Raw genomic sequence first — 16,972 nt, 5'->3', positions numbered from 1 at the left:
CCCACTAAGAAACTGTAATATGCAGGTCAGCCTGATTAACTCGCGCACACGCATGTTTCAGTCAAGTTGTGGGCCGTGAAAATTTAGACTAACGTATTAAGTCAATTTCAATTTCACCATTTTTTGGGAGGGATCATCAATGCGGACGATTCTGGATGATGGTTTTTCTTTCTTCTCTCCAGTTGCTGCAGGTCAGCGATGAGGGTGGACAATTCTGTGTGGGACGATTTCTGACTATTTAAAGTTATTTGATGTGACATTCCTTTTTAGATCCTTACTGCTAATTCAGACTGGTTCCCAGTCTGGTTTTTATTTATTTAACCGGTTAGTTCCCATTGAGATCAAGACCTCTTTTGCAAGGGAGACCTGGACAATTATAAATGTTCTAATTCACCAAACCTACATGTCTTTAAATGCGGGAGGAAATGGAGAAACTGGAGGGAAACCCACACAAACATGGGGAGAACATGCAAACTCCACACAGAAAGGCCACAGGTGGGAATCAATCCTATGGACCGTCTTGCTGTGAGGGAACAGCGCTAACCACTAAGCCACGATGCAGCCCAATCTGAACCGGAAGTAAGGATCTAACGAGGAATGTCACATCAAAAAATTTTGAATCATCTAGAACTGTCCGCTCTGACGAAGCCCTCATTGCTGACCTGCAGGAGCCGGAGGAGGAACGAGAAGATCCCGAACCCAAGCCAGATGAAGAAACCATCACCATCCAGGTATGACTCATGCATCAAATGGCCAAAACTACTGAAATATAGCAAGGTAAGCTGACTTATAGTTTTTTTGGTCGACCTTATTAATGCACGGTTTCAGATAACTCACAGCCTGATTTTGTGGACCCCAACTCGTGTGAGTTAATGAGGCTCAAAATTAATACACACGCCAAAGGGCATACAGCAGCTTAGATGTGATTCCTGTCATCCCTTCATTTTTCTTCTGTCTGTGTGGTCTTCTGCACGTGCACACACCCACACTCACACCACACAAACACACACACACACAATCTGTGATGCTCATTGTCAATCATAAATTTCTATCTTGTGTCTCTTTTCTCCGTCTTCCTCCACCGATTCACCACACGCACTGCAACAAATAAATGTGTAAGACAGAACAATATCGCTGTATACGGAAGTCCGGGGCAGACATTTTTCTAACAATATGAACAATAATTTAATTCACTGACAGATACAGCGTTTTGCAAGAGGATCCACTCTGCACTTCTTGATAAATTCTAAGCCCCTAACCTCAAATCTCTGCACTTAATCATAATGGTGAAATATTAGTTATGATACATTTAAAGGCTGGCAGTCAACGGTTAGAGCTAAGAAAAAAAACCTGGAGTGTGTTTTTCAGGTGCCATATATCCCAGTTTTGTGAAAGGAAAATGTGAGTGTGTGTGAGAGAGGGAGAGACAATGGGAACAGATGCATTGGCTTTTTTTTTTTAAATCCTCCGCGGGTTGGGCTGGGGTCGTTGGGTGCAGGTCTTAAAGATCACTTGTAAAGCAGCATCATCATCAGTTTTGTTGTCACTGAGAGTTTGGCAACGTCTCAACCAGATGCCACAATTCTTAATCTCATGTCTATTAGAAACAATATAATAACGTGGGATTTCTGAGTCCATGTTCTCAGCTGCACAAAACACACTGGCTGTGTATCTGATCCTTTTTGAGAATGCAATTCTCGATATTGCATATTGTTACCTATGAAAAAAAAGGACATACTGTCATTACTGCCTATTTGGCAGATATCTGATTGCGTTGTAACGCATGCTGTGGTCATAAAATGAGCTTGTTTGGTTTTTTCATTGCTTATGAAAATCTTATAAATGTTAGAATGGCCCAAGCAGTGGGTCACCTGTCTGAGTCTGGTCTGCTTGATGTTTCTTCCTCATAAACACCAGACAGAGTTTTTTTCTTACCACTGTTGCCTGTGCGGTTGCTCAGGGGGTTCGGTAAGGTTTGACCTTACCCATGTGAAGCACCTTGAGGCAGTGTTGTTGTGATTGGGCACTATATAAATAAATATAACTGAACTGAATTGTTAACACATGTATACGGGTGATTCTTAGACTACGGGCACTTTTATGTCCCTTGATCATATTTTATGAAAAAAAAGAAAAAAGGGGAAATTTCACACGTTTATAGTTATCTTTACAATGAAAGTGTTTTAAGAAATTTGTCCTAGTAGTCTATGATGACTTTTTCACCTTTTTTCAGCATCATTATATGCAAATATTGCCGTTTTGTGCTTGTCCCACGCCCAGACTTATGATCTTCAATGATCAATCAACTTCAATCAACTTTTTTCTTGTATAGCGCCAAATCACAACAAACAGTTGCCCCAAGGCGCTCCACATTGCAAGGCAAGGCCATACAATAATTATGAAACACAGTCTACGTCTAAAGCAACATAACCAAGGGATGGTCCAGGGTCACCCGATCCAGCCCTAACTATAAGCCTTAGCGAAAAGGAAAGTTTTAAGCCTAATCTTAAAAGTAGAGAGGGTATCTGTCTCCCTGATCTGAATTGGGAGCTGGTTCCACAGGAGAGGAGCCTGAAAGCTGAAGGCTCTGCCTCCCATTCTACTCTTACAAACCCTAGGAACTACAAGTAAGCCCGCAGTCTGAGAGCGAAGCGCTCTAATGGGGTAATATGGTACTATGAGGTCCCTAAGATAAGATGGGACCTGATTATTCAAAACCTTATAAGTAAGAAGAAGAATTTTAAATTCTATTCTAGCATTAACAGGAAGCCAATGAAGGGAGGCCAACACGGGTGAGATATGCTCTCACTGCTAGTCCCCGTCAGTACTCTAGCTGCAGCATTCTGAACCAACTGAAGGCTTTTTAGGGAACTTTTAGGACAACCTGATAATAATGAATTACAATAGTCCAGCCTAGAGGAAACAAATGCATGAATTAGTTTTTCAGCATCACTCTGAGACAAGACCTTTCTGATTTTAGAGATATTGCGTAAATGCAAAAAGGCAGTCCTACATATTTGTTTAATATGCGCTTTGAATGACATATCCTGATCAAAAATAACTCCAAGATTTCTCACAGTATTACTAGAGATCAGGGAAATGCCATCCAGAGTAACGATCTGGTTAGACACCATGCTTCTAAGATTTGTGGGGCCAAGTACAATAACTTCAGTTTTATCTGAGTTTAAAAGCAGGAAATTAGAGGTCATCCATGTCTTTATGTCTGTAAGACAATCCTGCAGTTTAGCTAATTGGTGCGTATCCTCTGGCTTCATGGATAGATAAAGCTGGGTATCATCTGCGTAACAATGAAAATTTAAGCAATACCGTCTAATAATACTGCCCAAGGGAAGCATGTATAAAGTGAATAAAATTGGTCCTAGCACAGAACCTTGTGGAACTCCATAATTAACTTTAGTCTGTGAAGAAGATTCCCCATTTACATGAACAAACTGTAATCTATTAGACAAATATGATTCAAACCACCGCAGCGCAATGCCTTTAATACCTATGACATGCTCTAATCTCTGTAATAAAATTTTATGGTCAACAGTATCAAAAGCAGCACTGAGGTCCAACAGAACAAGCACAGAGATAAGTCCACTGTCCGAAGCCATAAGAAGATCATTTGTAACCTTCACTAATGCTGTTCTGTACTATGATGAATTCTAAAACCTGACTGAAACTCTTCAAATAGACCATTCCTCTGCAGGTGATCAGTTAGCTGTTTTACAACTACCCTCTCAAGAATCTTTGAGAGAAAAGGAAGGTTGGAGATTGGCCTATAATTAGCTAAGATAGCTGGGTCAAGTGATGGCTTTTTAAGTAATGGTTTAATTACTGCCACCTTAAAGGCCTGTGGTACATAACCAACTAACAAAGATAGATTGATCATATTTAAGGTTGAAGCATTAAATAATGGTAGGACTTCCTTGAGCAGCCTGGCAGGAATGGGGTCTAATAAGCATGTTGATGGTTTGGATGAAGTAACTAATGAAAATAACTCAGACAGAACAATCTGAGAGAAAGAGTCTAACCAAATACCGGCATCACTGAAAGCAGCCAAAGATAACGATACATCTTTGGGATGGTTATGAGTAATTTTTTCTCTAATAGTCAAAATTTGTTAGCAAAGAAAGTCATGAAGTCATTACTAGTTAAAGTTAATGGAATACTCAGTCAATAGAGCTCTGACTCTTTGTCAGCCTGGCTACAGTGCTGAAAAGAAACCTGGGGTTGTTCTTATTTTCTTCAATTAGTGATGAGTAGAAAGATGTCCTAGCTTCACGAAGGGCTTTCTTATAGAGCAACAAACTCTTTTTCCAGGCTAAGTGAAGATCTTCTAAATTAGTGAGACGCCATTTCCTCTCCAACTTACGGGTTATCTGCTTTAAGCTACGAGTTTGTGAGTTATACCACGGAGTCAGACACTTCTGATTTAAAGCTCTCTTTTCAGAGGAGCTACAGCATCCAAAGCTGTCTTCAATGAGGATGTAAAACTATTGACAAGATACTCTAACTCCCTTACAGAGTTTAGGTAGCTACTCTGCTCTGTGTTGGTATATGACATTAGAGAACATAAAGAAGGAATCATATCCTTAAACCTAGTTACAGCGCTTTCTGAAAGACTTCTAGTGTAATGAAACTTATTCCCCACTGCAGGGTAGTCCATCAGGGTAAATGTAAATGTTATTAAAAATGATCAGACAAAAGGGAGTTTTCAGGGAATACTGTTAAGTCTTCTATTTCCATACCATAAGTCAGAACAAGATCTAAAATATGATTAAAGTGGTGGGTGGACTCATTTACTTTTTGAGCAAAGCCGATAGAGTCTAATAATAGTTAAATGCAGTGTTGAGGCTGTCATTCTCAGCATCTGTGTGGATGTTAAAATCGCCCACTATAATTATCTTGTCTGAGCTAAGCACTAAGTCAGACAAAAGGTCTGAAAATTCACAGAGAAACTCACAGTAACGACCAGGTGGACGATAGATAATAACAAATAAAACTGGTTTTTGGGACTTCCAATTTGGATGGACAAGACTAAGAGACAAGCTTTCAAATGAATTAAAGCTCTGTCTAGGTTTTGATTAATTAATAAGCTGGAATGGAAGATTGCTGCTAATCCTCCGCCCCGGCCCGTGCTACGAGCATTCTGACAGTTAGTGTGACTCGGGGGTGTTGACTCATTTAAACTAACATATTCATCCTGCTGTAACCAAGTTTCTGTTAGGCAGAATAAATCAATACGTTGATCAATTATTATATCATTTACCAACAGGGACTTAGAAGAAAGAGACCTAATGTTTAATAGACCAATTAACTGTTTAGTCTGTGGTGCAATTGAAGGTGCTATATTATTTTTTCTTTTTGAATTTTTATGCTTAAATAGATTTTTGCTAGTTATTGGTGGTCTGGGAGCAGGCACCGTCTCTACGGGGATGGGGTAATAGGGGGATGGCGGGGGAGAGAAGCTGCAGAGAGGTGTATAAGACCACAGCTCTGCCTCCTGGTCCCAACGCTAGACAGTCACAGTTTGGAGGATCCCAAAAAATTGGCCAGATTTCTAGAAATGAGAGCTGCTCCCTCTAAAGTGGGATGGATGCCGTCTCTCCTAACAAGACCAGGTTTTCCCCAGAAGCTTTGCCAATTATCAATGAAGCCCACCTCATTTTTTGGACACCACTCAGACAGCCAGCAATTCAAGGAGAACATGCGGCTAAACATGTCACTCCCGGTCTGATTGGGGAGGGGCCCAGAGAAAACAACAGAGTCCGACATTGTTTTGCAAAGTTACACACCGATTCAATGTTAATTTTAGTGACCTCCGATTGGCGTAACCGAGTGTCATTACTGCCGACGTGAATTACAATCTTACCAAATTTACGCTTAGCCTTAGCCAGCAATTTCAAATGTCCTTCGATGTCGCAGTAGTCTTATGCATTGTTTGTGGTATTGTAGAAAAGCACAGGAGTTTTGGCAGGTATATATATCAATCCCTTATATCTGCTACTTGACATACCTGATTTGTCCATCACTGACAAATTTAAAAGAAAACTTCATCAAACACTTTCTGTGTTAGTAAATGTATTCTCCTAAATTGGATAATGGATAGAGTTCCATCCAAATACTCGAATATGTTGCTTTGGACTATCTGACATGTAAGAAACACAGCAAAAATGTTTTTCCTAAAATATGGGAACCCTTTTTGTCATATATTGATTTTAATATTTCTACCATTCTTGCAAGTGGGTTATCATAGCTGTGAATGCTTTGCCTCGTAAAGAACACCCTGTCATGCATGGCAGGGTACACTTGATTTATTTTACGTTGTTATTTTTGTTCACTATAGGATGATTACCTACTTTCTCGTCTGTATAAATGTAAAATTTTTTATTTAATTTTAAATTTGAAAATTTAATAAATATATTCTAAAACAAACAAACAAACTAATTCAGTCTGATTATCATCTGTCCAGGTCTTTGATGTCTTTGTTTTATGACTTTTATTTTCATTTATGTGTACACACAATAATTACATTACACTGTCTGCTCGCGTAAGTCTGCAAACAGAGTTTCATTTCATGATGAAAAGAACCAGTGTTCTGTATTTTCAGTCTGTGGTATTTTTTAAGAATTCATTGTGGAACCATGTTAGTTTATAGTTGGAACCAAATAACAATTCTTATTTTTTAGTGGGACCATGTTAGTTTATAGTTATAACCAAATACATTTTATTTTTTTAAGAATTGGTTGTGAGACCATGTTAGTTAATAGTTATAACCAAATACATTTTATTTTTTAAGAATTGGTTGTGAGACCGTGTTAGTTTATAGTTATAACCAAATACATTTTATTTTTTAAGAATTGGTTGTGGGACCGTGTTAGTTTATAGTTATAACCAGATACATTTTATTTTTTAAGAATTCGTTGCAGGGGTGGTGGCCAAGTGGTTAATGCGCTTGGTTTCAGTGCAGAAGGTTCCGGGTTCAAATCCCACCCCTGCCACATTTCTCCATGTAATGTGGAGTTGCGTCAGGAAGGGCATCCGGCGTAAAACCTGTGCCAATTCAACATGCAGATCCCCTTGGACTTGCTGTGGCGACCCCGAGTGCAAACAAGGGCAGCCGAAGGGACTTACTTACGTTGTGGGACCATGTTAGTTAAAAGCTGTAACCAAATACATTTTATTTTTAAGAATTCGTTGTGGGTCTGTGTTCGTTAATAGTTAGAACCAAATACATTTTATGTTTTAAAAATTCGTTGTGGGGCCGTGTTAGTTTATCGTTGGACGCAAATACATTTTATTTTTTAAGAATTCGTTGTGGGTCTGTGTTAGTTGATAGTTATAACCAAATACATTTTATTTTTTAAGAATTCGTTGTGGGTCCGTGTTAGTTGATAGTTATAACCAGATACATTTTTTTTTTAAGAATTCGTTGTGGGACCATGTTAGTTAATAGCTGTAACCAAATACATTTTATTTTTTAAGAATTCGTTGTGGGTCTGTGTTCGTTAATAGTTAGAACCAAATACATTTTATGTTTTAAGAATTCGTTGTGGGTCTGTGTTAGTTGATAGAACCAATCATTTTATTTTTTAAAGAAATCATTGTGGGTCCGTATTAGTTGATAGTTATAACCAAATACATTTTATTTTTTAAGAATTCATTGTGGGACCATGTTAGTTAATAGTTAGAACCAAACATTTTTTTTATTTTTTTAAGAATTCGTTGTGGGTCTGTGTTAGTTGCTAGTTATAACCAAATACATTTTATTTTTTAAGAATTCGTTGTGGGTCCGTGTTAGTTGATAGTTATAACCAAATACATTTTACTTTTTAAGAATTCGTTGTGGGTCCGTGTTAGTTAATAGTTAGAACCAAATACAGTTTATTTTTTAAGAATTCGTTGGGTCCGTGTTAGTTGACAGTTATAACCAAATACATTTAATTTTTTAAGAATTCGTTGTGGGACCCTGTTAGTTAATAGTTAGAACTAAATACAGTTTATTTTTTAAGAATTCGTTGTGTTCGTGTTAGTTGACAGTTATAACCAAATACATTTAATTTTTTAAGAATTCGTTGTGGGACCCTGTTAGTTAATAGTTAGAACTAAATACAGTTTATTTTTTAAGAATTCGTTGTGTTCGTGTTAGTTGATAGAACCAATCATTTTATTTTTTAAAGAATTCGTTGTGGGTCCGTATTAGTTGACAGTTATAACCAAATACATTTTATTTTTTAAGAATTCATTGTGGGACCATGTTAGTTAATAGTTAGAACCAAACATTTTTTTTTTTTTTTTAAGAATTCGTTGTGGGTCTGTGTTAGTTGCTAGTTATAACCAAATACATTTTATTTTTAAGAATTCGTTGTGGGTCCGTGTTTGTTGATAGTTATAACCAAATACATTTTACTTTTTAAGAATTCGTTGTGGGTCCGTGTTAGTTAATAGTTAGAACCAAATACAGTTTATTTTTTAAGAATTCGTTGGGTCCGTGTTAGTTGACAGTTATAACCAAATACATTTAATTTTTTAAGAATTCGTTGTGGGACCCTGTTAGTTAATAGTTAGAACTAAATACAGTTTATTTTTTAAGAATTCGTTGTGGGACCCTGTTAGTTAATAGTTAGAACCAAACACAATTTATCTTGTTGTTCATATTATAACTGAAATCAACTGAACATGACACCACAGAGCAAACTGTAAGAACACCAAGAGAATTAAATCTAGTCTACAGCCTCCTACATGCCTTCTGGCCATCTTCAGCCTCCTGCCTGGCTGCATCCACAGCATCCTTCTCCTGATAAATGTTTGCTCACTTTGTCTCCAAATTATCCTACCTGTGCTGTCCCTCTGATAAGTTCTTTCCTAAACCTGTTCATCTTCATTTATTGTGGACAGCTCCACACCGCTGAACAATAATTCTACAGGGCCATCTGTGTGAACACAGCACGAGTGAAATCAGTAACGTGGCTTTCAGGGTATGTAAATATTATATTCAATCTTTTGCCCCGTTTCACTGGCCTGAGACCTACGTAAGACCTACAAGATCATGACATTCTGTCAACTCTCACAAGTCCCGGCTGGTCTCTGTTGTGATCTGTTATTTGCATTTCCACCAAGGTTGCACTGCGACTGAACTGTGCGAGTGAAAAATACGTTGATATCTGCGATCATTGATGCAACCCCATGCAGAGTCTATTGAGAGTCTATTATGATCCACAGGATCAAGTTGAGAGAGTTGAGACGTGAGAGTTTGTCAAAACTGATTATGAGACCCGTATATCTGTTAACTGGTCACACAACTTGTACGAGTGTTTAAACAGTTCAATACACTCGCACACCTGTTGGAGACTGATGAGTGATGGCGACCAACAGGGATCTTTGTTCCAACCATAGAGACCCCACTGTGAACCAGCCTGCTGCCCCAGTGGGAGTCAGTGAGAGTGACAGTGAGCAGTGGCCATTTTTTTATCCTAACTCGTTCGTGCGCTCGGCGTAAACAGGGTGTTAATGAGATATATTTTTTTTTCATCAATACACTGCGGGTTACAAAGAGGCCAAGATGTTGATCTCAAAATACAAGAATTTGACTTGAAAGCCAAATTAAAGCCATATTACATTTGTAAACATAAAGTAGCCCGGCCTGACAGTGTGTGCTGGGCTGGTGTAAGTCCTTTTTAGAGATACCTTTGTATACTGGCATAGTTCCACCTTAGAATTGGAATATAATATATAAGATATACCTTACTGAATTTTCATGAAGTGGATATTAACTGGACACAGGTGGAGTGACTTTCAGGCCGCTACGCATCAGTGCCTGACATTACGTAATATTTCATTATTTACAACTGGTGTTGAGACTGGACACATGCATATTGTTTGGCCCGTACATTAGTGGAAAAGGCCCATTGTTTTTCTAATGAGTGGAATTTTGGCCATTTAGCATTTTCACCAAGGAACATCCCTGCCCCCTAATTTCACTAGTACAGATCACAACATCATCTGCAAACATCCACTCACCTCCACTGTAAAAAACCGTCCATCATTCCCACCAAACACCTCACAGGTCACACTGTCCTCACTTATATCCTGCACCACATCCACATAGTTCTCTGTGGATGTGCCGCTCCAGATTCCTCCTAAATAAAACCCACAACTCGTTTCTTGGCTCCTTATTATAAGTTTTTTCTCGATGCACAACCACACAAAGTAGCTACTTCTGGCTATTCTTTGTACTTCATCAAAACTCTTCAAGCAAACATTACTTTTATTCCTAAAATCTGTACTAGTGCACGTCTCCTTGATTCCTCCTGCATCATCTCACTTTCCAAGATTGTGGTCTTGCTAAAAACTCCACTGACATCTTTAGTGACTCTTTTTATTATCGTGATTTTTTTTTTGTTACTTCTCAGTCTTCTTATATGCTTTTTCACCCCCAAATACTTTTTACATATAAGAACGATAAGAAAATCTTATTATTAAAATCACATTACTTAGAAGACAAACAGAAGCAGAACTCAAACAAACCGTCCAATGAAGTCGTCTCTTCTCGCGGTGTCTCTGTCCCAGACTGTGATCTCTAAGACTCCCCCCATATCCTGATAGAGGTGAAGGTCAAACTGTTCCCTCCACTGGGGATTCAGAGTCTTTGGTACAGTCTGCAAATACATACACATACACGCGCACCCACAGGGAGGGGGAGCAGAAACACACAGACAGGTTACAAAAATAAAATGTAGTCACAAAAATTCTGTCTAATCCTTCAATTTAATATTTTATACTATGAATGCAATGTATGCTTTAATACGACTCAAATATCTTCTTTAGTTATATGAGCCTTACATTTAACATTCATATTTGTACTACAAACCCTCAGACGAGTTACTCAGGGTGTTGATAAAAACTGGCAATAACATTCCAACTACACCAGATGGCGCCACCATCATTAGAAGATGCTGCTGAGGCACACTGTTCACTCTAATTACCATGGCAACTGGAAGTCCTTCCATGGTAACCACAAGTCACCGCTAAGATAATCTTGAGATGGAGGTTCGAGCTCTTATGTCAAGACTTTACTGAAGTAAATTAACAAAACATAAATGTGTCACATGTCTACAGATAGAAAGTCTAATTGAAAGCTACCAGCCATCACACCACAACTCCACCTGGACTTTTAAACAGCCAAAATCTTTAAATATAAATTATTTATAGCCTAAATCTTTCCATATGTTGACCTGTTCAAAGTTGTAACAGCAAAACAACAAACATGAATTATGAATATTAACATACCTTGCTCCTGTATTTCTGATGTCCCAGTCTGAACTTCACATATGGGTCACTGAGACCATTGGGATCCATAGGAAGGAGGTTCCGACCTTCAATTAGAGCAATGCTGACAATCCCGCGCCAAAGCTGGGCTTTCCCGTGCAGCTCTGAGAGACGCTGTGACTGCTGCTGCTGGTCAACATGTCCACACATACACACGGTATGTATCATAGAGAGAAGAACAGCACCAACAAACCAATCAATGCTGACAGATCTCATTCCACCACATTGGAAAGGTCAGGATAAAACCTCTGTGATACACCAGTATGATAATTAATAACAACATTCATCAAAATTTTATTTACACCGTGCTTCTAGATTATAAACCATGCTTTTTATTAAGCTTGGTTGGCTGGTCCTGCAACCTATATGTTGCAAAATACTGCATTATCATTGATGGCCACAAGACGACATTGTCTACATGCACGAGAAGCTGCTCCTGTATATGAAAGAGGTACTGTTTGATGCACACTTCAGAGCAAATGTGCCAGTACTGCGCTGTTAAGCTAGATGCAAACAATCATAAAATGAGAAGAAAATCGCAATGATGAGGACATGCTAGGTGTTGGAGAACAAGAGAAATCAAAAAATCATGTTCTCAAACTGAAAGACACCCCCCCCCCCCCCACACACACACACAACAAAAGAGAGGAAATTAATTTCAGAAAACTCAGCACTGCACTTAGCACTGCACTTATTTGCACTTTGTGGGACAACCACAGCTAAATGGACAACGTTTTAAAAATGTATCATAAATTAAACATTTTATTTACATTTAGTGAGGTAAATGTACACACAGAGCTCCTTCACATTTTCGACTGTTCAGTGGCTACAACAAGCAGCTTACTCAGGTTCTTTGTGCCTCATACAACATTAATTAGCCCATTAGCGTCCACTCGCAGTGTGGTGTTTGCATTCTAAATAATGTGACGATTAATTTAGCTTCTTGCTGCATGAAGGAGTAGTGCCAAAATTAAATACAACTTCTAGACCGATGTGACCTATCGGTTCTTTCCTCTAACATAAAATAAAAAAAGTTCAAAAGAAATAGGATACCCAAAACAGTCACAAAACAAATATATTACAAAAAACAAAAACAAAATTAAATGAAAGACATCAGACAGATGTGTAGCCTGCAAGCACACACGTGTTTTCAAACTAAAGTGACGTCATGATGACATACATATACCACATAATGGAAAATGTCTGTGGATATGTGTTTATCTAGTGATTGAATGGCACTGCAAGTTTTTTCATCTTGTAATACAGTGGGGAAAGTAAGTATTTGACCCTCTGTCAGTTTTGCAGGTTTTCCCACCTACAAAGAATGTAGATGTCTGTAATTTTTATCGTAGGTACACTTCAACTGTGAGAGACAGAATCTAAAAAAAAAAAAAAAAAATCCAGAAAATCACATTGTATGATTTTTAAATAATTAATTTGCATTTTATTGCATGAAACAATTATTTGATCCCCTACCAACCAGCAAGAATTCTGGCTCTCACAGACCTGTTAATTTTTCTTTAAGAAGCCCTCTTATTCTGCACTCTTTACCTGTATTAATTGCACCTGTTTGAACTTGTTACCTGTATAAAAAACCCTGTTCACACACTCAATCAATCACACTCCAACCTGTCCACCATAGCGAAGACCAAAGAGCTGTCTAAGGATGCCAGGGACAAAACTGTAGACCTGCACAAGGCTGGGATGGACTACAGGACAACAGGCAAGCAGCTTGGTAGAAGACAACAACTGTTATGATTATTTATTAGAAAGTGGAAGAAACACAAGATGACTGTCAATCTCCCTCGGTCTGGGATTCCATGCAAGATCTCACTTTGTGGGGTAAGGATGATTCTGAGAAAAATCAGAACTACACAAGAGGACCTGGTCAATGACCTGAAGAGAGCTGGGACCACAGTCACAAACATTACATTAGTAACACATGATGCTGTCATGGTTTAAAATCCTGCAGGGCAGCAAGGTCCCCCTGCTCAAGCCAACACATGTCCAGGCCCATTTGAAGTTCACCAGTGACCATCTGGATGATCCAGAGGAGGCATGGGAGAAGGTCATGTGGTCAGATGAGACCAGAATAGAGCTTTTTGGAATCAACTCCACTTACCATGTTTAGAGGATGAGAACAACCCCAAGAAAACCATCCCAACCGTGAAGTATGGGGTGGAAACATCATACTCTGGGGGTGCTTTTCTGCAAAGGGGACAGGACGACTGCACCGTATTGAAGGGAGGATGGATGGGGTCATGTATTGCGAGATTTTGGCAAACAACCGCCTTCCCTCATTAAGAGCATTGAAGATGGGTCATGGCTGGGTCTTCCAGCATGACAATGATCCCAAACACACAGCCAGAGCAACTAAGGAGGGGCTCCGTAAGAAGCATTTCAAGGTCCTGGAGTGGCCTGGCCAGTCTCCAGACCTGAACTCAATAGAAAATCTTTGGAGGGAGCTGAAACTCCAAACCTGAAAGATTTGGAGAAGATCTGTATGGAGGAGTGGACCAAAATCCCTGCTGCAGTCTGTGAAAACTTGTTCAAGAACTACAGGAAACGTCTGACCTCTGTAATGGCATGTTTCTGTACCAGTTGTTAAGCTCTGTTTTTCTAGGGGATCAAACTTATTTCATGTGAGTAATTATTTAAAAATCATACAATGTGATTTTCTGGATTTTTTTTTTTTTAGATTCTGTCTCTCACAGTTGAAGTGTACCTACAATAAAAATTACAGACCTCTCCATTCTTTGTAGTTGGGAAAACCTGCAAAACTGACAGGAGGTCAAATACTTATTTTCCCCACTGTAACTGTCACTCTAGCGAGGCTCTGGTGACACTAAAAGTTACCATTTTTCCTCAATTCTCTATTACTGCTGTCACATCATCTCTTATGTTTACCAACCACTCCATCTCTGACTCTCACAAGATTTAAAAGTTTTTTCAAAACACTTGTTTCCATTTAAGCATGTTTTTTTTTTTTATTTGCTCGTTCAAATTGTGTAATTTGGAGGATGACAGATACCCGGCACGTGTGCAGTCTGAAATGGGTAAAATAACAGAGAAGGTGAGCGTGCAGTGAGGGCAGCAAAAATAAAAGTGACACACAAAAACGCATATGAGATGAACATCAAGCGAGCTCCTGCAGCACAAACAGAAACAATGAGGTCGGATACAACACAGATGGTGATGTTTGTCATTTACCTGAGTGGAGCGTTTCCAGGACCTCCTGAGCAGCATGGTCTGAATATACATCACAACACATCATTTCAACAGACTCTACCATCTAAAGTATTTCATTGTTTTTCTTCTAGGTTCTTTCAGCTTCTCCATATTTGCTTGGGAGTACAACTTCACATTACATGGAGAACAGATACAGACTGTCTTTATCCGGGAAACTTCTGTTTTGGAACCATGTGCATGAAGCACCTGGCCACCAATGCCGTTTCAGGTTCAGTTATTTTGGAAATTTTACTCAATATTCAGATTGCACAAAATTGCAGCCAGTGCACTCTGTCCACACCTGATCCCATCAGATCTCAGAATTTAAGCAGAGTCATACTTGGCTGGAAGATCGCTTGGGAAGGCCAGAGGCTGTACACCGTTTCACCAATTGGAGTTGAGTAACGAAGGGCACACACACACACACACACACTGGGCATCTACCTAATCCTCATGATGTCTAATGGATCAACTGGCGCCCTCGAGCAACAAGAGCAAGCTAAAAGCAAATATATATCATTTCTTATTTTTAATTTTGTACTTAAACTTCAAGGGTGCCAGTAATTCTAACCAGGACAGTACTGCAGGTTTTTATAAAGCGGTTGGGAAAGTTACTGGACAGACACATTCTGAACTACAAGGAGCTAAATGACCTCTAGAAGTTTGGGACCAGAGCTAGAGAGTAATGAATGAACTTTTTGCCATGATTATTCATGAATTATTAAATACAAGTGTGTCTGTTAACTTACTGTTGAAGAAAACCTCAGTATAATGGGTTTGAATTTAAAATACAACTCTGAATCTAAAACAATAAATTCAGATCTAAAAATACAAGTGGCATATACTGTATTCAAGATGTCAAATATCAGAAGTTCAAATTCAAATGGTCACGTTCAGTTAAAAAGTAATCACCTTTTTAAAAAAAAATCATTATTGTTTACTGACAGTAATATCTTTGTTCAGATGTCTGTATTTTATAAGATTCCATCTTGCAAACGTTCACGGAGGCTGTGTCAGTACTACAACTACACCTTATGTTTTTCTTGTATTAATTTTTTTTATATCTACCAGCGATGTTATATTTTCAAATCTTTTTTGGTTTCTCTGCCTTTCATCAACATCTCGCAAAAACCTACCAGGCCTATTTGAATGGAAGTTGGGGAAGGGGTGGAGCTTGGGCCAAGAAGGACCCCGATACAGTGGCTCCGGTTCAGGGGTGGAACCAGCATTTTATTTTTTCCACTTTAACAATGTGAGACTTGGGAGCTTTATTTTACTCATCATTTTCATGAAATATTACTGTACATGAATGTTTTTGAAAAAGCTAGACGTCTTTGAGCAAACTCTCAAAATGATTCCGCTCTGCCACACCTGTTCATTTCATACATTATATACCGCTGCGAGTAAATACTTTGTAATGAAAATACCAGAGTTAACAAACTGGTAAATCTTTGTACTGAAGAGCCCAGCGGGTCTGCTTCAGCGGTGGGAGCTAATTTTATTATTATTATTAATTAATTTTTTGGCATACGATCTTTTCCGGTAATTTTGAAAACCATTAACAGACCAATCAGATCTCAATGAATTTTGTTTCACTAAATTAAAGTCCACTAATACATTTATAAATAAAGCTTAATGTTGATTAACATTTGCAAACCCTAAAGCCATAATGTTGGACATTTTATTGATAAATTTCAGAGTCAGAGAACAGAATTTTTTGTAATGTTTGTGTGTGTGCACGTTATTTTTTGTATTTATTGTATTTTTTTTTTTGTCATTCTCTGCTCTTACCGCAGTTCTTTCCTGTTGTGGTGCTCAGCTGTGCAGCCAACAGTGTTTCCCTATGAAAACTTACACAGCATTGCAAACAAGCTTAATATTGTTTTTTTTAAATATATGCAACTTGAATATTTAGATTGCAAGTTGTGACTTTAAATTTGGTGGCTATTAGTCTGGTAATTCCATTATATCCTGAATAAAACATCAATGAGACAGGCTGCAATTTTTATTTCACTCTGGAAAAATCAAACACAAACTATGTTTGTGTGAGCAGAAATTAGGCTGAATTAAATGAAAATATTAACAGTAATTGTGAAGGGATATAAACTCCTTTGAAGTAAATGCAAAAAAAGAAGTTAAGATTGAATCTAAAATTATAAACTTACAAAAAAAAAATGTTCATCTGAGGTGGTGCTCCAAGATTAGGCAGCCAAAAAGTAAAGACTAAAAGCTGCACAAAAACAACCCAATAGGAAAGTCTTCCTGCATGAAGGTGAATCTGTCTATCAGATGGCAATAAACTAATTTGCTCTCTGCTGCAGGTGATAAGGGAAAGTCTGCAGGATGGGCTAAAAAGGTTCAGCCAGGGATCATCTGTAATGGGAAAACAACACGAGCAGACTCACTTTGT

The 16,972-nt window shown here is 38.4% G+C and overlaps 1 protein-coding gene across 1 annotated transcript in view; it reads right to left on the bottom strand.

Annotated features, from left to right (window-relative positions):
* The window catches only part of mctp1b (multiple C2 domains, transmembrane 1b), a 128,032-nt gene that overhangs the window by 55,135 nt on the left and 55,925 nt on the right, over positions 1–16,972 (bottom strand). The window contains exons 6-7 of the mRNA XM_034193080.1: positions 14,545–14,583; positions 6,447–6,449 (exon numbers count right to left, since the gene is read on the bottom strand). Coding sequence (XP_034048971.1) covers positions 6,447–6,449; positions 14,545–14,583 — 42 coding nt within the window. The remainder of the gene's footprint in view (positions 1–6,446; positions 6,450–14,544; positions 14,584–16,972) is intronic.

This window comes from Thalassophryne amazonica, chromosome 17, assembly GCF_902500255.1.
Source record: "Thalassophryne amazonica chromosome 17, fThaAma1.1, whole genome shotgun sequence".
NCBI lineage: Eukaryota > Metazoa > Chordata > Actinopteri > Batrachoidiformes > Batrachoididae > Thalassophryne > Thalassophryne amazonica.
The sequence above is the reverse complement of the archived record's forward strand: the minus strand, read 5'-3'. Positions and strand labels throughout refer to the sequence as shown.